Source organism: Gigantopelta aegis, chromosome 6 (genome assembly GCF_016097555.1).
Source record: "Gigantopelta aegis isolate Gae_Host chromosome 6, Gae_host_genome, whole genome shotgun sequence".
Classification (NCBI taxonomy): Eukaryota; Metazoa; Mollusca; class Gastropoda; order Neomphalida; family Peltospiridae; genus Gigantopelta; species Gigantopelta aegis.
This window is the reverse complement of record NC_054704.1, coordinates 21,317,458-21,342,534: the sequence shown is the minus strand read 5'-3', so window position 1 is coordinate 21,342,534 and position 25,077 is coordinate 21,317,458. Positions and strand designations below refer to the sequence as shown.

Sequence of the window (25,077 nt, the reverse complement as noted above, 5' to 3'; positions counted from 1 at the left end):
GCCCTGCCCAAGTGATAATTTTCTTATCTCTGGGACTACGTAATTGGTCAGTTTTGTGATTTTAGATGGGAAAGTCTACTTAATCAAGGGTTTTACAGAATTACTTACAGTAATAAAGCTGGTAAAGTCCATTACGATTTGAGGTCATCACACAATACCCTGTGATCTTAATAAAAGAGGCACGTCTTTTTAGTGTGTCTAGACACAGTGTCTAGGGACCGTCTAAATATACACCTGCCAATCAAGAACCACAGGTACAGGCCATGAAAAGAAAAGACCAATTAAGCAAGAAAACACTCTTGACTATTATTTCAGTAAGTGGTTTAATTTATATACAAAATATAATACAGTTATTTCAACACTTTGACAATGGTGGTTTATTTTGTATTGAAAAATAAACCACATATACACGTTGCTGTGTTACTGGGATAGATATTATTACAGAACATTGCGATGTATCCGCAAAAATCAGGAATATTTTGTTTCTTCAGTTCGAAGACTAATTCCTGACGTGACACGTTAGGTATTATGTAACCACCAGCTCGCCAGAGGGCGTATTCACTGGGATGGTACAAAATGGCTGCGCCCGTTATATATAATAGCCGTCACGTTTAACCGTTTTATTAATAAACTATACGATTATACTTGTTGATATTAAGCAATATTATCGTTGAATATGCACACCAGTCCAAAAGCTTTGCTTTAGCATTCCTTTAATGATTTTATACCCTTTCTTACCTCTTGATGACATGTTTCCACGACCATACACTCTGCTTCTGGCATTACCTGCCATACTGGACAATGGACGGTGAATTCTGAAAGTGAAAAACAAAACGTCAACTTTCTATTCAAATAAGTCTCTTTATGCAAAAGTATGCTTGGAAAAACTCATAGCATTGCATTTAATTTTCTTCTGACGACATTTTTATCTTAAACACCACCTTTTTTGTTTAAGTTTAACCTTATCGACTCACCTAACTATTTAAACTTTTGTTTTAGCTATAGCATCTTCCTTTTCTTTCTGTTTTCAATATAATATAATAATAATATTTAATTTTAAAAAATTTAATAGATACCATAAAGACTAACAGATTTTGCAAAAATATTGGCTGGGTTACAACAAACCAAACTATTGTTAAGGATGTCTGAAACAATTACCTCACACAGGGAATTTTCCCCATTTCCGTGTGAAGATGTAACAAAGCGTTGATGATGATCGGTTGAGCCATGATCTGGTTGATGTCTGGTCTTTTGTTTGGGTCCAGATGCAGCATGCTGAGAATGAGAGACCGCAGCTCTTCACTGTAGTGATCAGATATCGGGGCAAACGTTCCTCGCATAATCTTCAAGATCAGTGCGGGAAGATTCTAAAAATAATTTATTAAAAGATAGAAAGAGAATTATTAACTACAATGAAACCTCTCAAAACTGGACCCTCTGTAAAGTGGAACCCCCTCAAAACCAGACTTTTTTCATGGTCCCTTTTTAAATAACAGTTCAGAAGAGAACCTCTCTAAACCGGATACCTCTTAAAACCAGACTTTTTACTTGGTCCCAAGGGTGTCCAGGTTAGCGGAGTTTCACTGTATGTAAGAAATTAGTCTGTGCTTTCACATATCTTTAATTTTTGTTATACAAAAAGAACTACAAGAGGCAGTTATATTAATATTTTGTAAATACACCTGTGTAACAAAATTACAAATACAAATTTCTTTTACTTGTGAATTTTATTCACAGAAATAAGGACAGTAAAAGAGAGAATGTGGTATTAATCTGTCATGTTAATGAAGTTACTAACATTAGTAAATAAAAAATGTTTGAGTGACAAACGAGCTCTAACTTTATCAATGCTGATTACAATATATCAAAACTAAAATTACTTATATAATTGCATGTACTCATTATAAAACTATTTAAAAAGCATAAGGATACTTACTGCTGCCTCAAATGCTCTTTTCAGACTGGCCAGTTCATACAACACACAGCCGAGTGCCCAGATATCACTTTTCTGATTGTAACTGGGTATCATTAAGAACAAATAATGAAAACAAAAACACTTTTTGGTACCTATAATAATAGACAACACAATCTAAACACATTGTCATACGTGTATTGTGTTAGTCCACAGTGGATCAAGTTGAGGCAAATCCACTAAAGAAAATTTTAACATGTTATCACCACAGTGTATGAAGGTGTTAAGAAGAAAACCCATTAACTATTATAAAACTACATTTTCTGCTAAATTAAGTTCCAAAAGGTTCTGAGCCCAGAAAGACTCCTCAGTCAGTCTGTACATTCATATAAACTGCATATACCGGCCTTGGTGGCAGAGTGATTAAGCTATCGGAATATAGGCTGGTAGGTACAGGGTTCGCTGTCCGGTACTGGCTCCAACCCAGAGCGAGTTCTTAAGGGCTCAATGGGTAGGTGTAATGTCACTAAATCCTCTTCTCTCCCACTAACCACTAACCAACTAACAACTAACACACTGTCCTGGACAGACAGCCCAGATAGCTACGGTGTGTGCCCAGGATAGTGTGCTTGAACCTTAATTGGATATAAGCACGAAAATAAGTTGAAATGAAATTAATAAACTGCATATAAGGGCATTACTGATAGTTGTCCTATTGTGTTGACTATCATTTTCATACTTGAATTAGTAGGTTCAAAGGATACGGTTTTCCTTCACAAAGTTCTGGAGAGATATAACAAGGGGTGCCAACAACCTATAACACAAGAAACTTCATATCATTCTATTAGATAAGTTATAACACCGATTATTACCCCATGTACAACAGATTGGTTTAAAAATGCAGATATCTAAAAACAAATAAAAACAAAATCAATGCTGACTAAACAATATTTAGAATAAACATGGGAGTATGGTACAACAGTCTTTATATATAAGGTGGATAATAGTTAGTGATAGTTTTTCAAAGTGACCTTTATGGTCGATGGCTATGTATAAATAATAAATTGACAGAAGTATGTTATTATTGTCCCATACTTCTACAACCTCTTTTCATTTAATAGGGAACTTAATCAAATGCTATTCTTCTGCACTGAAGAGAGAATAGCAAAGCTGAATATAAGCTATTTGTTTTTCTGATATATCCTCGAGTAACCGTGAATCGGCCTATTAACGGGAAATGATTTCTGCACGCATACATGAGCAATTTGATGAAATAATGTTTTATCTTGTTCACTTTATTGTCAAAATCAATCAAAAAAATATTAATATCCATGCCATTTTCTGTTGTGAAGAGATTAAATGCATATCATAGTCTACTGTTGACATTATTCAGCTACTCGTGTAAACCGGGCTATTGTTTTCAAGAGTGACGCATGTCACATGATGTCACCAAAACTCTTATGCAATGAATCTGCACAGCAGACGAGACTTTGACAATGACAGCGGTGTAAAACTGTTGTTTTATTTAGGTTTATTTAATATTACAAAGGGGTGGACCCAAGAAACATTTTAGTTAGGGGAGAAAGAGCAAAAGAGCACATAGAGAACTCCCTGAAAAGGGCACCTCAATGAAAATTGTTTTTTTTTTTTTTTTTCAAAAACGGGCACTTTAAGTTTTTAGGGGGAGGGACAGGTCCACTGGTCCCCTCCTTTGGGTCTGCCCTTGTTACGTACCATTTAATATAGTGTGCACAGTGTAAAATGTATACATTTACCTATGTATAAAAATATTTTCCACATTTGTGCACTTTGTTTTTGGGAAGGTTTTCTTAATTCAACAAAGTATTTTGATGTCAGGGTTCAATTGTATGCAGATTTCTTAAAAACAACTCAAACAAAAATAGACCGGTTTATGGGGTAGCCCAGTTCATGTTTTTTCACGATACATTATTTATTATTTCTGACATACATTATTATTTTCTATCAATTCTTGTTGTTTTTAAAACTAAAACATCATCAACTCACTGTGTATGCTTTGCTCTTGCTGCTTAGAACTTTAGAAATACCAAAATCTCCTATCTTCACAATCTCTTTCTTTTTGTCAAGAAGAATATTTTGTGAGTTCAAATCTCGATGCAGGATTTGCTTTGAATGCACATGTTGAAGAGACAGTAACATCTGGGCTAAAAACTTCAGTATTTCCTGATAATAAAAAAAAAATATAATATAAATGCCTTAATGGTAATTAAGTTGTACATACAGGGCTCACGCAACCGGGCGAAGGGAGCCCAAACTTCGCTCTGACCAGCCTGACTTCGCCGTGCCAGTCACCGTAAGGCGAAATCTATGTCGCCTTTTAAAAAATAGTATACATCATGGATGAATGGTGAAGAACTTGAGGAACACCTATTGATGAATAATAATTAAGTGTGAAGTGTCTGAGAGTTTGAAGAGAGACTGGCGCCACAAAATCACACGACAGGCTCACGGATACTGGTAGAATGTCTAGATCAGACAACACCCGTGTCTGACACTAACAGTTTCCCTGAACATGCTACTGACTGTTGAAGCGTATTGTCAGGCGAATGTGCTGGAAACAAGGATGGGATCCAGACTAAACTGGGTATCCAAGTCGCTAAAGTGCCCGTGTTAAGCGACCACTGTAAATTCTATATAATTTTTTTTATGTTAAAACAACAGTGATAAGGTGCAGCAGCAGATAAGCAATTTTCACACCTTCACGGATAATAGTACCCATTCAGTCTGACACCTCCACAGAGTATTAATTAAGAAACTGTGACTGTGGTATGCATTTAATTGCCTCTGGGTAATCTAAGCTTGACCGTGGTAGATTAATCTACTAGGACAATACTCGAGTAGTTATTACATGAAATGAAAAGACAAACTTGTGAGAGAATGAATTCTAAGTGGTTAAATTTGTGCTGTTCAATTACATTTCGTTATTTATAAAGAAGGCAACATGTGGAAAGGTGATTTTGAAAAAACTATAGAGCACATATCCATCAATTACCAGTACAGACGGTAAACATTTTTTAAATTAAAATACAGATTGTAAAAGTTGCACCTGTATTAAGATAACTTCTTTTTGAGTATTTTATTTTTTGGATTAAAAATTCAAGTCTCGCTGTTGTTAAAAACTTCACCCTCTCTAAAGTTTGAGAGAGAAGTGACTTCGCTCTATGATTTTGACCTTGCGTGAGGCCTGTACATATATCCTTCACTCTACATTTGAAATATTCAGTACAAGATTCAATTCTTAAAATATCAAAGCATTTTCTACATGTATTCAAAAATAGATTTGTTGTATACTAAACATATGATATTGAAATTATATATACCTCCTCTTCAAGTAAATTATTATTTCTGCTTTGCAAATATTCCAAGAATGTTCCTCCTGCAAAATAAAAAAAAGCAAAAATATTTGACAAATATATAAAATATTTACCAGGTAAAAGATTTACTCCAAGTTTAAGCAATAAATTGTTTTAAAATATGTATACTTATATTTACCTCCAGATCTTGTGCTCCTATTTTAACACGTTCTGGCAGACTGCACATTATTTGGTTTCAAAATTATCAGTTTGGCATCTCTAATTCAACTTTGCAAGAGAAGAATTTATTTCCATTAAATTCTGTAGTTCAGCTTTTAAGGTTTAAGCTTGATATATGGGATTTTATGTTTTTCTAAGCAATTTAATGGCTTATTTAATAATGGTTACCTAAATTAAAAAAAATTGTAACCAAATGATATACATGTATATAATAAACAAACATAATCAATACAAACAAATGACATATTCATTAAGAAAATATTCAACAAATTCCACTTGGTCAAAATTCTGGTGAATTTTTTTTATAACCAACTCCCTCACATTTATCACCAATCACAGGACTTGTGGTGTTCACCTCTCTACCCAGGCCCGTACTCAGAAATTTATATGGGGTGTGTGTAATCAACAACCCAAAGGGCCGGAGTTGCTAGGGGGTCTGGGGGCATGCTCCCCCGAAAAAAAAAAAAATCTAGAATGCAGGAGATGCACTTTCCTGCAGACTGGGAAGTAAATTTGAAATGTTTCTTTGCCTTGAAATATTTTTTACACATCTATGGAAGGACCTCGGCAGACTATGGGTGGGGTGGGGGTGGGGTGCATAACACACACACACACACCCTGTGTATGGACCTGCTACCAAACGTTTGATGCACCTTGAACTTTGACCCAGCCGGACATTATTTGGTTTAGCATTACCGTAAACGATGAATCTAAGACTGATGCACTGAATATGTAGACATTTATACCTTGGGCATATTCCATAACTATCATGAGAGCTTTGTCTTCTAGGAAGTTCTCATAGTACTCAATAATGTTTGGGTGATGGAGCATGGACAAAACCTTGACCTCATTGATGGCCGCCTGCCTCTCTTCACGTGTCATCTGTTCTACTGGGATCTGCTTGATGATAACAAGCTTCTTGTCGATCAGACGACGGCAAAGGTGCACTGTACTAAAAGAAGACAAAAAAGAGAAAGGAAGTGAATTATTGTTTAATAACATGGGTCTCATCACACTTCAAAATATGGCTACTGGAGTAATATTTTGGTCTTGACTACAAAAGGAAATCCACTTCTGTTATGTAGGTTACTAAAAACATGTACTAAAAAAGCAGAGCAAAAATCTGAATCTTTTTATATCCTTTTATATCAACAGAACAATACATACCATGGCCTCTGAGGTATTAATCATGGGCCACTAGTTGGAATGGGGGGGGGGGGGGGGAGGGATCTGGGTTCATAAAAGGCATAACCCATCAAATCAAGAGGTGCGTCCTGCTCCAAAATATAATTTTTAAAATGGTCTATTTGGTTACTGTACCTGATGGAACCTGTAGAGATTTATCCAGGATATTATGGCCGAGACCCATGTCTGATGGAATTGGGAAAATTAGTGTGAGTAAATCATACTTTGGATATGTTTTCAGGCCACTGAATGATGCAGTACACCACAGTTAAATTCATTTATTAAAACAGACATAATTAAATACATTGTATATATATTGGGAATTTTTAATGTACAGGAATTTGGAATTTTCGGTGCCACTTTCTTTTGGGACCTACAGAATGCCTGAATCAATCCTTGACCTGTTATAAATATAGCTATTTACACACTGTCAGTAGTAGTAAGAAGCATTGTTCTGAATACTATTAGTTTTCCTTATATTCATTATACCCGAGTATTGTAAATTTCGAGACTGTAATGTTTGACTTATTTAGGACCAAATATCGAAATTAACAATATAAATGTCACTTACCTACTAATAAACATATTTATAGTGATGTTAAATGCAAATACAGTACTTTGAAACACTGCCCATATATATAACAGAACTATTTCAAACAAGGGTGCCACTAAAAACATTTTTAGAACAATGTTGACAATGAACCATAGACATAAATTTACCTTTGTAAACTAATCTTAATTGTAATCTAAATGGATGTAGAAAATGGGTGTTTCCTTCTACTTGAAGGGACTACCTTTAGTTTTAAGCCCAAGCAAGATTTCAGTTTGTTCCCCAAACAAGCATTCTGAGAGTACTGCTAAATCAATATCTCCTCTACCGGGCCCAACACATTTTTGTATCTCCTAAGTTCAAGGGCCATAACTCTGTAAAAAGTAGGTAAATTGCCATGAAAGTCAAACTTGATCTGTAACAGAACATGATAAAGCTATACACAAAATTTCAGCTCAATATCTTGAGGCATTGTAAAAAAAAAAAAGAGTCAAGGGTCATAACCATGTTAAAAATTGGTAGGCCTAAATCACCATGAAAGTCCAATGTGGCCTGTAACAATACATGATAAAGTTATACACAAAATTTCAGCTTAATATCTCACGGCATTGTGAAAAATATATCTGTGGGACAGACGGCTGGACTGACGGACAGACAGACAGACGGAGATGAAATCTATAGTCCCCTAGACATATTTTGAATATTAATAATTATATAGATAAATACATTTGGAATGAGCTTTGGCCAAATTTCATTTAGAAAATTAGAAGAAATGTTGTAATGAAATTATTTTCCAAGTTAAAAATTTATATTGAGATAAATACTACAAAATATTAAGATGTCCAGAAATGCATTCATATTCTTAGCAAGAAAATGCATGTAAATTATAATTTTAATAATGTAAAAAATATTTTATTTGCTAAAAATTATTACATTCGTGTTAATTTTTAATGTGTGAATTGCAGTGACATGTAGGTCTAACATCCAAATTTAGTCAGATTGAGTAATATAATAATTTACAATAGAAAAACAGCCCGGTTAGCTATAACTGTTCACACCACTTCATTCTGTTTAATACCAACCCTATTTTACAATACAATGTTCAAACCTTTATGAAGTGGAGTAAACGAAATTAGGTTATGTCTGATAACAGAACATAAATCATATAAACAAGCATATCTATTTACCCATACGCTCCTCGCCCCACAACTCTTATTTTTTCGTACTTCTCCATTTTAATAGATCATCCATAACAATAAAAATAGAGGTAATCTTAAAAGTGTTATCATTGCCGTAAAATATTTATGAAATTCTTGGAGAACTTGCACTTTCAGTCTCGATAATTTTCGATGTTCTGAATCAAAAAGCACGTCTGTAAAAAAGAAATCACAATCGAGTCTGTCTAAGATGGCAACTTTTTATAGAAGGGCATTTCAGACCTTTTGCAAAAAATTGACATCTGCTGTAAGTATGCAACTGGGATACCAATAATGCATTTTTATTTTGGCTAGTTAATTTTGTTGGAACACTTTTATTGTTTTAAAAAGCAGTGTCAGTTGCATATGTTTATATTAAGTTGTTTTTATTTAGTTCATAAAAGATGGACCTATGGCTAAACCTCTAGTAAGGCCTCCACTTTGTTCATCAGGATCAACTATCCAAATTATGTTCCACCATTTGTTACATTGTCTATGTTCCTCATGCAGTACTGGTCAGACATAGCGTCAGTACCTGCCACCTGCACACTAATTAGACAAAATAATTGTTTTTGGACATGATTAAGACAATTCTTGATCAAACTTATTTAATATAATTTATATTGTTGTACTCAGAATGAATTTTTACATATTATATATAAATATATTTTTAGTCATGTGGTGTTCCAAAACACAAGAGAGGGTTTTTGAAATACTCCACAAGTGTTCTTTACCAAGACACGTGTAATAACTGTGGGCAACTTCTTGTTTATCGATCATTCAGAACTTTGGGAGGTAAGTTGTTTTTTGTATACACATGTACATTTAACTATGTATGCACACCGAATATTTTAAAACCTATTTATTTACAATTTAAAATTATCATATTAAAACAAATCACAATATATTTTACTGTATTGTTCATGGAATGAGACATTTCATTTGTTCAGTGAGAATGACTTTCTGTTTCAGCTCTACAAGCAGTTGTTCCATTTAATTTATCTGACATCGGTGAGGGCATCCGGGAAGTGGTCATTAAGGAATGGTAATACATTTTTATATCAGTAACTATACTTTTACATACATCTGTCACAACTATCGAAACAGTATTGTTTTTATCCTTTATCAGGATTTCATATTTTCAGTTCCATGCCTTGTGATAATCAAAGAAACCCACCAAAAACAATGTTTTGGTAATCGTGATAATGGAGGCGGGATGTAGGTCAGTGGTAAAGCCCTTGCATGATACACGGTCAGTCTAGGGTTGATCCACATCGGTGGGCCCATTGGGTATTTTTCGCTTTAGCTGTGGTATGTGCAATCCTGTCTGAGATGATGCATATAAAAGATTACTTGTTACTAATACAAAAATGTAGCAGGTTTCCTCTTAGAGACTATTATGTCAAAATTTAAAAAAAATGGACTTGTTCAATATGGATTAAGACTTCTGAGATTTGAAATTGTTTGATAGGATTATAATCTAAACGATGTTTCTACACTCTGGTTTTATGTTACAGGTATGTTTCTGAAGGTGATGTGGTCACCCAGTTCGACAGTATTTGTGAAGTTCAGAGTGACAAGGCATCTGTGACAATAACCAGTCGATTTGACGGCGTCATCAAGAAACTCCACTATAATGTGGATGATATCGCTTTGGTTGGTAAACCCCTGATTGACATCGAAACCGAAGACACTGCAGGTACACTTGCTGATTATACATTTCTTCAGTTTACAATATTTATAAATTTGTAATTCAGCATTTCTGAGTTTGCAGAATTTATCTCTATATATATATTGCATTTTATATTATAATAGCTAGCATATTCAGTGTAATCAAAGTATGTGATATTTTTCAGATCATATACTTTCAGAATTTTATAACTTTGCAAATTAGATGTAAATTAATCGAGGTCACTGCATTAAGTTTATTGACATTTAAGCAAACATACTAGTGTGACACTCCATAATTGATGTATGCATTCATAGTCATCAAACAAAACATTTCAATAGCAGTTTTACACTGAAAACAAAAATTGTTAAGAACTAGTTTATTTTTATGTATCCAAAATGACGTTATTCAAGTTTGACATTTTAATTCAAAAGGTCACCACGTCACATATTCTTACATCATTTGAATATGAAGTAATGGCTGACTAGAATTAAAGTTGTGTTTACAGTTTACAAAATATGTTGTATTAAGCTTGAGATTATATGATAAAGAGATTATTACCATTGTGTGTTTTGGTATCGTCAGTATCATATATTAGGAATAAAAATAATGTATTATGCTCACCAGAGACTCGTATAATACAATTTTTATTCCTAATATATGATATTTACGATACCGAAAAACACTTTGGTAATAACCTCTATATATATATTTATTACATACCCATTAAATCTTACTATATAAATACAGCCTTGAATACAGAAATGAAATACACTTCCGTATTCAACTCAACTGCCGGGACTATGCTGTATTCAATGCTACTATTTATAGCACATGGTTACCGGGAATGCCCTTAGCGATATGTAAACAAAGTTGGTGCTTGGTTTGAATTGCCTATTAAAGCAGTTAACTGTTATGCATTTTTAAAATGCTATTTTGTGGAACATTTGAACTGAAAACAGACGAAAACGGTGGCGAATATTTACAGTTTAATGAGCACACTACCAAAACTAGACGGGAACACTACTCACCAACGAGCTTTTAATCCACAAATAAGGTCGACGACAGTCAGTTTTTGGATCCTTGTTTTAGCTTTATACACAATAAATAAAACATATCCAACGGTAATTTTGTGATATGATATATTTGACAAAAGGTACTTTTTATTTCTTTCATCTTTAATATTCCAAAATTATGAGAGAAAAAAAAATACCCACCTGTAAACAGCATTGTCTGCTTGTTATAGGAATTTGACAGGGGTCAAGGTTAGTAGACTAGTTTTTATTTTAATGTGGCGAAGCATTGTAATAATATAGATAATTTTGAATTTAAATGACGTCAGTATTCCAATGACGTCACTTTGCATCTCATTACAATAACCATAAACTGGGTACATGACGTTTCCTTTTTAAGGCAAAATTGCTATTGATTTTGTTTGTTTTAATATTTCTAATGCACCTGAATGTGTTTGAAAAAAATCTTGTGATTAAAAAATTGTACCTTTTACAAAATATGGATTTCTAGTGAAATTACGTTAAGATATGCTATATTTATTGTGTACGAAGCCAAAACAAGGGTGCAAAAAGTAACTGTCGTCGACTTTAGCAACAATGATATCGCATGCACCATCTCCTCACGTAGAAAATTTGGATGAACTGACAACCGGATTATTCAGTGGAGCGATGATTTATGGAGGTGCATTTAATATAAATTTCAACTTTTCAGCAACGAGTAATTCCATGAACATCAATAAAAGAAAACATACCGATGACGACACAGACATTAACTGAACAATTCTTGAAATTTTTCTTCGTTGATAAAACTGGCGTGCTGAAGGTTTTGTGATGTATTACGAGCAAATTAAATATTTCATTGTTCGTGAATTTTAGCTATTACATTGTCTTTAAAAGGCATTGCAGACAATATCATTAAAATTATAGGTATTTTTCACTCATTCTTTCTTATTTCTGTTTATTGTTTAAATAGAACTATATTCCTCTGTGTAATAATTGGTAGTTCACCGGTCCGCATAGTAACACCGCTGACCTAGTTGTGTAAATTGAGAAATCCCCATCATTAGCTAGCAGTGTTGCAATTTTTTAACTATTATTTGGGAACAAAATTCCAATTTAGGGTATGTAATAAATACAAAACTACATACATGTGGTTTTCTGATTTCTTTATTCCACTCGTGTATTTCCTGCCGGAAACCCCTCTGCCTGTGGCATCGGCAGGGCTCACCCTGGATCAAAAATACCTGTAGCCAAAATATTAGCCAAATGGAATTTTTATTAGCCATATTGAAAATGCTTTAGCCAAATTTGTTTTATGCATTACTGTATAGAGTATTTATATATGAATATGAAAATGTATCTTTTTCAGGTAATTGTGTACAAACTGGAATAAATAGAAATAACAAAACCTCAATGGGGGTAGGGCAGTTAATATATTACTTCGAGTTTTTTCAGCGGGGGGTGGGGTTGGGATAGGGTTAAGCAAAATCTTCAGAGTTTGAAGCCAGTACCCCATACACCCACCCCTACTTCTAAGGCCTATGACATTAAATTAACAAACATACAGAAATATGGGGGTAGGTGGATGTTTATGGATGGTGGTGTTTTTTCTTTCTTCCTTTTTTCCCAAATAAAAATTTGAGAGCTTTTTTTTATATATAGAACTCATTATTTCTTTAAATAGCAATCTTTATGTTAGTTTAAATAACTTCTTCTTTTTTTTTCTCTTTTTTTTAAGTGACCCATCAGTTCCCCACCCCAAACGATTTCATAATTTGTGCCATGTTGTTGCTGTTGATTTCAGCATCGTGTTAAATGCTTGTTGTGATTTCTGCTTACAAAATACCTCGGCTAAGAATGCCGACTTCACCACAGTATACTCCATTTATTAAAAAAAAAAAACACACCAAAACCCCCCCCAACAAATCCTTTAATAAAATTAATATTTACGGTCTTTTTAAAATCCAGCTAACTTACTAAATGTCACCTCACAGTCTTACAAATTTATATCTAAAATTATCTAACAAATATGATTATTGTAAACTAATTTTATTCAGTGTACATTTAACTGCAATTGGTATAATTTAAATACTGCATGTTAATTTCCGGTGATCGCGATCTGCATGCGTGGCTCTCGACCATGGGTACGAAATTAACAAAGACAAAGGAATAAACAAAAACTGCAGTTAGGTATTCATTGATGCGAATAACTATTGTTTTTCTACAAATTAACATCAAGATTTACTTTTGCGTAATCGTATTGTTTAATGTCCGCAACGATGTCTCTTGACACGCGAGTGTCAGCCGACTCTGAAGCGTGACATATATTCGCACCGAGAGCTGTCCTCAGTTCAGCCAATGAACGTTCTTCCTAACGTTCGCGAACTATTTGATTGGTGTTCGTCGTGTCAATTTGGTTTAACGTGAAGCGCACAAACCAGTCTAACAAACGTTTTGTTTTCTCTCGGTCTGGCTGAACTCCGACCGTGAGATGACCTACATGTCTTTTGGCCCTGAACTGGCATGTGTATTCAAATTGACACGCATTGTCGGTCTGTTTTTATTACTTTGGTTCAAAGATTTTACAAAGTAAAAATAACAAGTTACAGATCTTCCAGACATTGCTGTCATACATGTTGAATGCATGCCGTTAAAATTAATAACCGTGATTATTAAAATAAGCAAACATTATAAGGCCTATGCTGTAGGCGTATTCTGCATGACACCGTTTCTCGTTACCGGTCGCGAGATCGCTATTACGCTAATTGAATATTTGGTAGTATTATTATGTTTGAGGTGTCGGATAGATTATGTAACCGTTTGTTCACACCAGAAGACAGAATAGGTTACCATAAAATATAGCCTGGTAACCTATAGGTTATCACAAAATATAGCCTGGTAACCTATAGGTTACCACAAAATATAGCCTAGTAACCTATAGCAGGGCTCACCCTGGATCAAAAATACCTGTAGCCAAAATATTAGCCAAATGGAATTTTTATTAGCCATATTGAAAATGTTTTAGCCAAATTTGTTTTACGCAGTACTGTATAGAGTATTTATATATGAAAATGTATCTTTTTCAGCTAATTGTGTACAAACTGGAATAAAGTAAAAATAACAAGTTACAGATCTTCCAGACATTGCTGTCATACATGTTGAATGCATGCCGTTAAAATTAATAACCGTGATTATTAAATAAGCAAACATTATAAGGCCTACGCTGTATTCTGCATGACACCGTTTCTTGTTACCGGTCACGAGATCGCTATTACGCTAATTGAATATTTGGTAGTATTATTAAGTTTGAGGTGTCGGATAGATTATGTAACCATTTGTTCACACCAGAAGACAGAAAATGGCTTAGCCAAAATTTTAGCCACTTGCAAATTTTATTAGCCATTTTTTGTAAAAATTAGCCAATGGCTAATTTGGCTACCGACAGCGCGAGCCCTGCATCGGGGTTTCCTGCAGGAAATACACTCGTGGAATACAGAAATCAGAAAACCACATATATGTAGTTTTGTCTATATATATATTATAAAATACCTGTATCAAATCAAGTAAAGCATTTTGATTGTTATTTCTATGTAAAACAATGTTCAGTTGATACACTTGGCTATGTTATATTAGCAGTATTGCTTTTTAACTTTGTATATATTATTATGTTTTTAACTTAGAATCGAAACAGGAAGATGTTGAAATTAAAGTGGGTGCCGAGGACACTAGCTTTGATAAGTACAGAACACAGATGATCAGTGGACACAAAGTGCTGGCTACTCCAGCCGTCAGAAGACTGGCCATGGAGAACAACGTATGAGCTTTAAAATTTAGCTGTGGAAAAGTTTAATCATCAAAAAAGAAACTGATAAATCAATGCATGTTGATCTGGAAAAGTATTTGCTTTATTAGTCCCCTACTGGGCCAACTGGAGGGAACTCTAGGTTTCATCTCCACCCTGTCTGTCTGACTGACTGACTGTCTATCTGTCTGTCTGTCCGTCTCTGTCTGTCTGACTGTCTAACTAACTGTCTGTCTGTCCTACATAGTTTTCCGGATGTTTTTTTCACAGTGCCTTGAGATATTGAGCTGACATTTTGTGTATAGCTTTTCCATGTACTGTTGCAGATCAAATTTGTCTTTCGTAGCAATTTACTCATTTGTGATAGAGTTATGGCCCTTGAACTTAGGACATATGGAAATTTATTTTCCAGACTTTTGTTTTGCAATGCCTCAAGATATTGAGCTGGAATTTTATATCTAGCTTTGTCAATTACTGTTACAGATCAAGTTTAACTTTCATATCCCTTCAATTTAGGAGATAAGAACATTTATTGAGCCCGCTAGAGGACCTGTATTGCTTTTGCAGTACTCTCAGAATGCTTGTTTAATTTCCAGAAAGTAGAAGTATTGATTTGATTTTTTTTCAAGTATCTTATTTCAGTTAAATGCCTTAGACAAATATTGTTGTTGATAACCTATATGTTAAACTTAGAATTATTAATGTGAATTCAGTAAGAGCTCAATTCTACAGTACCAAATTTTTGTGAAAATCTGTAATGTGTATATGAAAACTACCATAACGGATTTGTGTTGGGTGAATATTTCCAATTTTTGCCATATCTTTGAATTAATATTTGTTAGTTTTTTATAACTTCACTTTCTTTTAAAAAAAAAATTTTTTTTAATCTACAAGGTGCGCGACATAGCCCAGTGGTAAACTTGCTTGATGTGTGGTCGGTCTAAGATTGATCCCTGTTGGTGGTCTGTTAGGCTATTTCTTGTTTATAAGCCAGTGCACCACAACTGGTATATCAAAGGCCATGGTATGTGCTATCCTGTCTGTGATATGGTGCATATAAAAGATTCCTTGCTACTAATATAAAAATGTAGTGGGTTTTATCTAAGACTGTATGTCTGAATTACCAAATGTTTGACATCCAATAGCCAATAATTAACAAATCTATGTGTTCTAGTGGTGTTGTTAAACAAAAATAAACTTTAACCTTTGAAATCCACAGGAAAAAAGCCATTGAATGGAAATAACTCCTTGATATGTAATAATTGCAGGGCTAGCGCTGGCACTCGCTAAATTCACCAGTTGCGAATTTAAAAAACAATTGGCGAATTTTATTTTGATTTGGCAAAATAATTTTATGAAATAATTGATATTTTGTTAGAAAATATATCTGGTTTTCTGCAATTTATTAAGTTAAGTAGATAATTTGGAGCAATTTATTAAGTTAAGTAGATAATTTGGTGCAATTTATTAAGTTAAGTAGATAATTTGGTGCAATTTATTAAGTTAAGTAGATAATTTGGTGAAATTGTCTGCTGACCCAGAGCTAGCCCTGTCTTGCGTTATTTCTATAAGTGTTGGTTCAGTTGATTCAAAATTTAATGGAGTTAAAAATTAATTGTTAAATAGTATTGTTGATAGACTTGTATTTTATGTCATTGCAGACAAATTTAGGAGAAGTTCAGGGAACTGGAAAAGATGGTCGGATACTGAAAGAAGATATTTTGCGACATATTGAGAGCATTGGTCACGGAGTTGGTAAACAATTACAGTGTTTTTTCTCTTATAAGAGTAAACAAATTTGTATCTACACCAATCGCTTATACTTGACAATGCAACAAATGTTAACAAGAATTAGATGTGTGCTTTATACACATCAGCTGTTACATCAGTAATAGGGGAAATAACTTTGACATGTAGTGATATGCTTATTCATCTGGTAGTATTTGTGTATTCAAATGATTTTTCTAATAGTCTTTGCTGTGCAGTTAACTGTTACATAGCTAAACAAAATAAAATGCTCTGTCTCATTAAATATAAATTAAAGCATCAATTTATTAGCAGTCATTTATAATTATCAAGATTTTACTTGTGTATTATACATTGTATTGTTTTGGTGCCATCCACCTCCTAAAAGCATACATCAATATTTTATCAAAAAAAAGGGATTTCTAAAGAATATACTGGCATTAACTTATTCCCCCATGAGTCTGGTTTGTACATGTGAAAATATTGATAATTATGAATGGATCCTTAGACTTATTTTGTTTCAACTTTACTTGAATTGGCATATTATTTTACAAATATATCTATACCACAGAGCTTAAACTTAACAGCACTGACAGCAATTGCCATAGTTACATGAATTGCCATAGGTCATGGTCTGTAAGGCAAGGCCACTTGATATGAGTGTCTCGTACAAGAATAGCCATGAGACTAACTGATTGTGACTAAGACAACATTATGATTTCAGCAGTTTCTATGCAGTCGGCTATTCTTATACGAGGCACTCATATCATCTGGCATCGCTTTTACTTACGGCAGTTTTATGCCACTTGATAAAAATTATTGCCATTTGTTGAAGGCATCATTTTTGGTTGGTTTTTATATTTGTTTCAAAAGGTACTGGTTTAAAATTGCTGTGAGCAGACAAAAACATTTCACAATTGCTGCCGTTAACAAATTCTTAAGTTTGAGCCCTAATACCAAACTGTCTCATTCGTTCAAATACTTTCACTAGTTTAGATTCATCACACATCATGTGCAGTTGTCAGTCGAATCCATTTATAAAATGATGTAAACATTTTTCTTTTAACGATTTCACTGCAGAACCGACACCAGCAACACCATCAACTGCTGTGGGTGGTATGCCTGTTCAGATACCACGGAAACCAGCGATCCCGCCTCCCGAGCTCAGCAAGACGACAGTTGTGATTGAAAAAGACAAAACCGTGCGTGTGATTGGACTTCAGAAAGCCATGACGAAAACCATGGCTGCCGCTCTTAAGATTCCTCACTTCGGTTACTGTGATGAGATAGACATTACCATGCTGGTTAACCTGAGAAAAGATCTCAAAAAGGTGGCAGAGAAACGAGGAATAAAGTTTTCATACATGCCTGTATTTATTAAGGTAAAAATCGTGCTACCAAGTTGTAGGTTTTCTAGTTGAATGGTGTTTGGGGCGGGATTTAGCTCAGTCGTTTGGGTGCTCGCCTGAGGTGCTTGAGTCACAAGATCAAACCACCTCGATGGATCCATTCAACTGATTGGATTTTTTCTCATTCCAACCAGTGCACCACAACTGGTCAAAGGCTGTTGTATGTGCTTTCCTGTCTGTAGGAAAGTGCATAGAAAAGATCCCTTGGTGCTAATGGAAAAATGTAGCGGGTTTCCTCTGTTGACTACATTACCAAATGATTGACATCCAATATTTTTCTTGTTATCTTTAATATTATGTCTTGTAGAGGCCAACTACATAATGCAAATGATTGAATTTATTTTTTAAAAACCTTAAGAACACGAAAGGTCACATGTTTTTGTCTCAGTATTAGCAGTGTTATGTGGTGTATATTTTGAGTTTTGTTTTATTACAGGCTGCCTCACTCGCCTTGTTGCAGTTCCCATTGTTAAATGCATTTGTGGATGAAAAAGTAGAAAATATTACATACAAGGTGAATTTTAATTTAATTGTTTTTGATGATACTTGGTACCTATTTGCATACAAAACTAAAATAACAAGTAATACATTGGTCATGTATTACAATAAGTGTTAATAACAGATGGGATCAGTCGTATTTTTGTTTATCCAAGAAAATTTGTATCCAGTGTCTGATGTTTTTTTTCTTTCAAGTTTTCGTTTATGAACATATTCATTCAGTTTATGTTTTGTTCATTTTTATTTGTATAAGTTTAGTATTCCAGGGTGCGGGATCTGATTCTGTCATAGAATCAAACCCCTCTGTGAACCCATTCTGTGATTTAGTTTTCCCCACTCCCAACCAGTGCATTGCGATTGGTATATCTAAGGCCATGGTATGTGCTGTCCTGTCTAAAAGATCCCTTGTTGCTAATGGAAAAATGTAGTGGGTTTCCTCTCTAAAACTATTTGTCAAAATGATCAAATGTTTGACATCCAGTAGCCAATTAAATAAATTAATGTGCTCTAGTGGTGTCGTTAATCAAAACAAATTTTTATTATCTTTGTGATTTCAAGGCCTGAAAGAAAAATGGTGTGTTTGCTTCTTTTTACTTTTTTTTTTTAAAATAATATTTTACTTTTCTCACTTTCATATTAATAATAATAATAATATAAAGAAAAAAAATACATTGAAAAAAAATCATATTTTACAGGCCTCTCACAACATAAGTGTTGCTATGGACACCCCAAATGGACTGATTGTACCCAACATAAAGAATGTACAGACACTTAGTATCTTCGATGTAGCGGCTGAGTTGAACAGACTTCAGCTGCTAGGGGAAGCTGGGAAACTGGGGACCGTGGATCTGTCTGAAGGAACATTCTCACTGTCTAATATTGGAACGGTAAGCATCATTTACTTTACCTTATACTTACTTACTTAATCCTCTTAAGCCCAGATGAGAAAGGAGGGTTGTGCGTGAGGTTAGCATCCTCACCACGTAAAAAAAAATACCCAAGCTACAGAAACCAAAAAATCTTTACCTTATAGGCATAGGTTTATGAGATGGTAGGGAGTGGGATTCAGGGTGACAATATACAACCCTTAACAAAGAGTAAGAATCAGACCTCACTTTGTAAAAAAAACAAGGAGAGTGATTAATTATTCCCCTAACTCACATTATGGAACCCATTTAAGATATTACCATATTGAGCATTGATGTTTAATCTTTTTGTCGTACAATTGTTTTTTAATTCACATGCTAAAGGAAGCTAAAAATTACTCTCCTTGAACCAGTCTCAGGTTGTGATGAGGAGCCAGAGGAATATTTTCCCTTAAATGACGAGGTCTGTAGAATTGAGCCTTTTTTAGTTTAAATACTGAATTTTTTCTTTTTTAAAGTTTCAAGGCAAAGTCCTTTCTTTTCTCATAAAGTATCCCAGTAATGTGTTTTTACTTGTAATTAAAAATACATAGCTCAATGATAGAATACTTACCTGATTTATTACCCTTTGTTGACCCATCTTTTTATTTTTTTTAACCGGTCTCGGTGGTGTCGTGGTTAATCCATCAGACATAAGGCTGGTAGGTACAGAGTTTGCAGCCCAATACCGGCTCCCACCCAGAGCGAGTTTTAACAACTCGATGGGTAGGTCTAAGACCACTAAACCCTCTTCTCTCTCACTAACCATTAACAACTAACCCACTGTCCTGGACAGACAGCCCAGACAGCTGAAGTGTGTGCCCAGGACAGTGTGCTTGAACCTTGATTGGATGTCAGCACAAAAATAAGTTGAAATGAAATGAAAAAAAAAAAAAAAGTGATTTCTTTTCAACATCACCTGTCCTCAAAATGCGTGCATATTCCCCTAAGGATAGTAGTCTGGTTTGAACATCCCAACAGTATGACCTAAAATTCTTCTACTGCGCATCTCTTCCTGTCCTATGACTATAACTTCCTTCTTTTTCCTTCACTCTTGTAGTTCGGACGCTCCGTCTTTATCTGAACCATTTATCCTTTTTACTTGGTTAATTGAGACTTATCTAAAAAAGAGAAAACAGTTTGGGTTTTTTTAAATCTTAAATTAGTGTTCTTTTATGTAGCAAAACATTCCCCCACCCCACTCATGATATATCAGTAACCATTTAACAAGCTGGGTACCCTATTTATTTATAGCTTTACTTACCTATTTACAATGACGGATTTTTGTTCAATCTAAAAAGTGTTATATGTAACAAAAAGTGTCAGGGCGTGTATACTTGGTGTCTTCTTGTGTTCTTTGTCTGTGGTATACTGATATATTAGATTTGGGGGGATGTTTGTGAGTATTATGTTCTATAAATTCTTTACAACAAGTTCTTTTTATTCACAGATTGGTGGTACATACACAAAACCGGTGATTTTTCCACCTCAAGTGGCTATTGGTGCTGTTGGTAAAATACAAGTAAGAATTTATCTTCCTCACAATGAATGTCCTTTAATAGCTGTTATTTTATTAATGTTTTGTTTAATCATTAATCATTAATGTTTTTATCTTCGCTATGACATTCATCAGCAGAGCTTTTGTAATTACTAATTTGTCCAACATGAGCCGTTCAGCATCCTTCCACCATCCGCTCAACATTCTTCCATCCCACAATCTTTCTTTGAAGTCTATCTTCTGATAGAGTTTTGTCTGAATTGCCCTCGATTTAGTACATTGATCCTCTGGGGCTCTTTCTACAAATTAAAAGAGATATATTTTGGAAATTTTGACTTTTTAAATTAAACATTTGAAAGTCTATCTCCTAGTGTTTTGATCAGATAGTTCTGAAACAATTAGTGAGATTTTTTTTTTTTTATTAAGTTGATTGTTTGTTAGTATATCTTCTTGTAGAATTTTGATTGTATAGTTCTGAAACTTGGTACAGCAATTCTCTGGGGCAGTCTTCACAAATTAATAGATATTTTGGATGTTTTAATTTTTTAAATTTCTATTAAATTTAACATTTAAATAGAAATTTAACATTTAAAATTTGTCTTGAGTTTGATTGAATAGTTCTGAAGCTCAGTACAATGTTTTCTCAGGGGAAGTCTTCACAAACTAATAGATATTTTAGAAATTTTGAATTTGTGAATTTTTATTAAATTTTAATAATATTGTATTTTCAATAATATTGTATGTTCCACCAATGCATGATAATTTCTCATTGAGGAATTATGATTTTTATTTCCCCGGTTGTGAGTGCCCGCTGGAGTAATAACAGAAAATAATTTACTAGTAATTAAATGACATATAATAGTATTTGCCCATCTTTGTGTTTTCAGACTGTGCCAAGATTTGATCACGATGGTAACATTAAGAAAGCACATGTAATGAATGTCAGCTGGTCTGCCGATCATCGGATTATAGACGGAGCTACAATGGCTCGCTTTTCCAATGTGTGGAAGATGTACATAGAAAATCCAACAACAATGATATTAGATCTAAAATAAATTGTAGATATGTTATATAGTAATTGAGCATGTGTGGTATATTGCATTATATACAATCTACTCTGTACATATGGGAAGTGTGTTGTGCAAGTTTTTTTTTCTCAATAATTGTAGACTGTATGATCAGTAAAACAAATTTCATTATTATTATTATTATTATTATTATTATCGAGGGCTAAAAATTTGATTGTTTTCATGAGAATCCATGTGGATTCCCATGGAAGCAGTCCACGGGAATCCTCTGATTCTAAACATTTTCAGAGAACTTTATCAACAGTGTTAGTATATAGAATTATGTGTCATATGCTAGTAGCTGTATATGGATTAGTGTATATTAAAAAAAAACCTTGCTATTTACTGGAAATAATAACCAATTTGTCAGTAACAGTGTATCCAAGTTTAAAACAAAAAACACAAACAAACAAAAATGTTTTTTGACTCACAGTTTTTTTTTAGTTGTTTATTCCATTTTCTCTTTACAGTCAAGTTTTTTTTTTAGGTGTCTTACCAGCCCCAAGTTCAGCCAGCAAATGTTTGGCTAACGGTCATGAACTAATTGATTGATTCCCAACGTAGCCATTTGGTTTACCGTGAAGCACATAAACCAGTCTAACGGACATTTTTCTGCTTGGTCTGGCTGAACACAGCCCAGGTTACTTTTTGAAGATTGCTTATTCGTAAACAGCCCATGGGATACTTTTGCCGATGTATTTTGCGCATTGGTTCATTGTTTGTATGGATATTACTGAAGTACATTTCCGCTACTGACAAAAAGATTTATTGATTAATTCAAGGGTAGCAACATAATATCAGCGAATTAACATATAAATGTCTGTTGTTATTATATAAGAACTGAACAAACATGTTCCTTTCATTTCTCTTCGTTGGCAATTTGGTTCATAGAAATGGATCAACAACCGCCTGACTCCAGGCCAGACTATTCTCGATAAACCTCTGTTTTGAACATGTATGGATTCGAATGTATGCTATGTTTTCAAGCCAGTTTAAACTGAAGCTTGATAACCAGACTATTTTTTTTTTTTTTTTTTTATTCTGTAATGTTTTACTCACTGATTATTCAATTTAATAAATTTGTGGAAAAATTTCACGCAAATTCAAATAGATTCGGATGTTTTGTGCTTGTGCTTGATTCACGCAAATGTTTAGCCCTGTTATTATTATTACTATTATTATGAATGCTATAGGCTGACAGTATAATTGGTGATGTTTCATTAGAAGAATCAAAATCTAATTTTATATATGGAAAATGTTATTTTCTCTTCCACTTCTGCATAATGTGAAGACATCCATATTCAATGCTGCTTCCTATCTAGACTGAAAAAGACTCATAACTTGTAATTCTTGCTTTTAACATCAGTTGTAATGAAAGAAAGGAAACATTTAACTGATATAACAGGTATTGATGCCAATAATCTTCCGGTACCTGGTGGGTTAAGGGCCCTGTACTCAACTACACAAGGGAATTAAGTCATGGTGGTTTTGTTCCTAATGTCAACATGGCTCTTAATTCACAAAATTCTTATATACATGTACATAAGTATATGATATACTGCAAGCTAGCAGTGTATTTTTGTACATATGTTTTCATTAATATTGTTTACTACACACTTTCATATTGTGTATGAAACTGTACAAGGTAGTTAAATACTGTCTTAAGTGAGATTGTAATACTTTGGGATGATGATGTGGGGTGATTGAGTTATAAATATAGTCTTCTGGTTTACCAGAACACCACACTGTTATTTAAACATTTTACATCTAAATACTAGAATTTAAGTCAGTAGGTTTGTATCTATGTGACCGCTTTAATTTAGTTTTAGGCTTCATGATACATAACGGTTATTACCCTTGTTTGTTTCAGTATAGTCAATATCATATATTAAGAATACAAATTGTATTATGCGAAAATCTTGCTAGCATAACACATTATTTTTATTCTTACTATATGATATTGACAATTCCAAAACAGGATGGTAATAATCTCTTTTATCATATAATCTCAAGCTTAATACCGTACAATGTGTTTTTGTAAACTGTATACGCAACTTTAATTCCATTCAGCCATTACTCAATATTTAAATGACGCAAGAATATGTGATGTGATGTGTCTTTTTTTAATGGAAATGTCATCAAACTTGAATTTTGGATATTCTTGCATGAAAATAAACTAGTGCTTAATGTTTTTTGTTTTGTGAACGCTGAACAGCTTCCAGTGTAAAGTTATGGAGTGTCACCGTAGTATGTTTCCATAAATGTTAATAAATGTAGTGCCGTGACCTCAATTAATTTACATCTAATTTGCAAAGTTATCAAACTCTGAAAATCATCACATACTTTGATTACACTGGGTATGCTAGCTATCATATAATAAACACTGGTATCATGAATATCTGAAGCCTACACACAGTATTATTTAATTTTGATGTGTAATCGTGGAAACCATTTTTTTATTTTATTTCTTTGATGTGATGTTAGGATTATGCCATTTAATGATGACCCTTCTAGTGTACTCGCTAGGACATCCAAAAAACTTAATGTATATTGATGTCTCATATATGAATGTTGAATTACTAAAAGTATTTCAAAATGTAAGGTATTTCATTAGATATAAAACACACTATAACATTCAATATTGTTGAATGACTACATGTATGTTACAAGATAAACTTACTTGTGAAACCTCTATTGATTGTTAACTACCCTGTGTTTGTAACACAATTTTGTCACTGGATTTTACTAATTGTTAAGCACTATAACATGCAGACATTTAGTGACTTGAATTACACAATATACCTCAAACATTGTTTCATTGGATGTAGTACGGTACTAGTGCAGTGCACTGTTCAACATTCAAATCTGCGGATCAAGGCCAAAAAATTATTTTTATGTTTAAAATCTTCTGTTTCCTCTATATTTAGTTTTCTGTTAACTTTCAAATCCATTGTGAACTAACACTTCAGAATGGATCAGATTTGCAGGGTTACTGGTAGTTCTGTCATAAATGGGTAATGTGTGTTTAGATCATTAATAAACATTTATGTCTACA

General features: G+C 33.7%; 2 protein-coding genes across 2 annotated transcripts in view; one reads left to right on the top strand and one right to left on the bottom strand.

The window, feature by feature from the left end:
• Positions 1-8,562, bottom strand: part of LOC121376268 (serine/threonine-protein kinase Nek8-like) — a 21,489-nt gene extending 12,927 nt beyond the window's left edge. The window contains exons 1-8 of the mRNA XM_041504097.1: positions 8,407-8,562; positions 6,231-6,436; positions 5,272-5,327; positions 3,938-4,114; positions 2,677-2,726; positions 1,937-2,018; positions 1,159-1,367; positions 739-815 (exon numbers count right to left, since the gene is read on the bottom strand). Coding sequence (XP_041360031.1) covers positions 739-815; positions 1,159-1,367; positions 1,937-2,018; positions 2,677-2,726; positions 3,938-4,114; positions 5,272-5,327; positions 6,231-6,436; positions 8,407-8,453 — 904 coding nt within the window. The 5' untranslated portion in view covers positions 8,454-8,562. The remainder of the gene's footprint in view (positions 1-738; positions 816-1,158; positions 1,368-1,936; positions 2,019-2,676; positions 2,727-3,937; positions 4,115-5,271; positions 5,328-6,230; positions 6,437-8,406) is intronic.
• LOC121376269 (lipoamide acyltransferase component of branched-chain alpha-keto acid dehydrogenase complex, mitochondrial-like) lies at positions 8,498-25,077 on the top strand. Its single transcript, XM_041504098.1, has 11 exons — positions 8,498-8,683; positions 9,090-9,210; positions 9,388-9,460; positions 9,933-10,114; positions 14,778-14,911; positions 16,561-16,654; positions 17,726-18,027; positions 18,491-18,568; positions 19,248-19,439; positions 20,908-20,979; positions 21,843-25,077. Exons 1-11 carry the CDS (start codon positions 8,627-8,629, stop codon positions 22,008-22,010), a joined length of 1,473 nt encoding a protein of 490 aa, XP_041360032.1. The 5' UTR covers positions 8,498-8,626; the 3' UTR covers positions 22,011-25,077.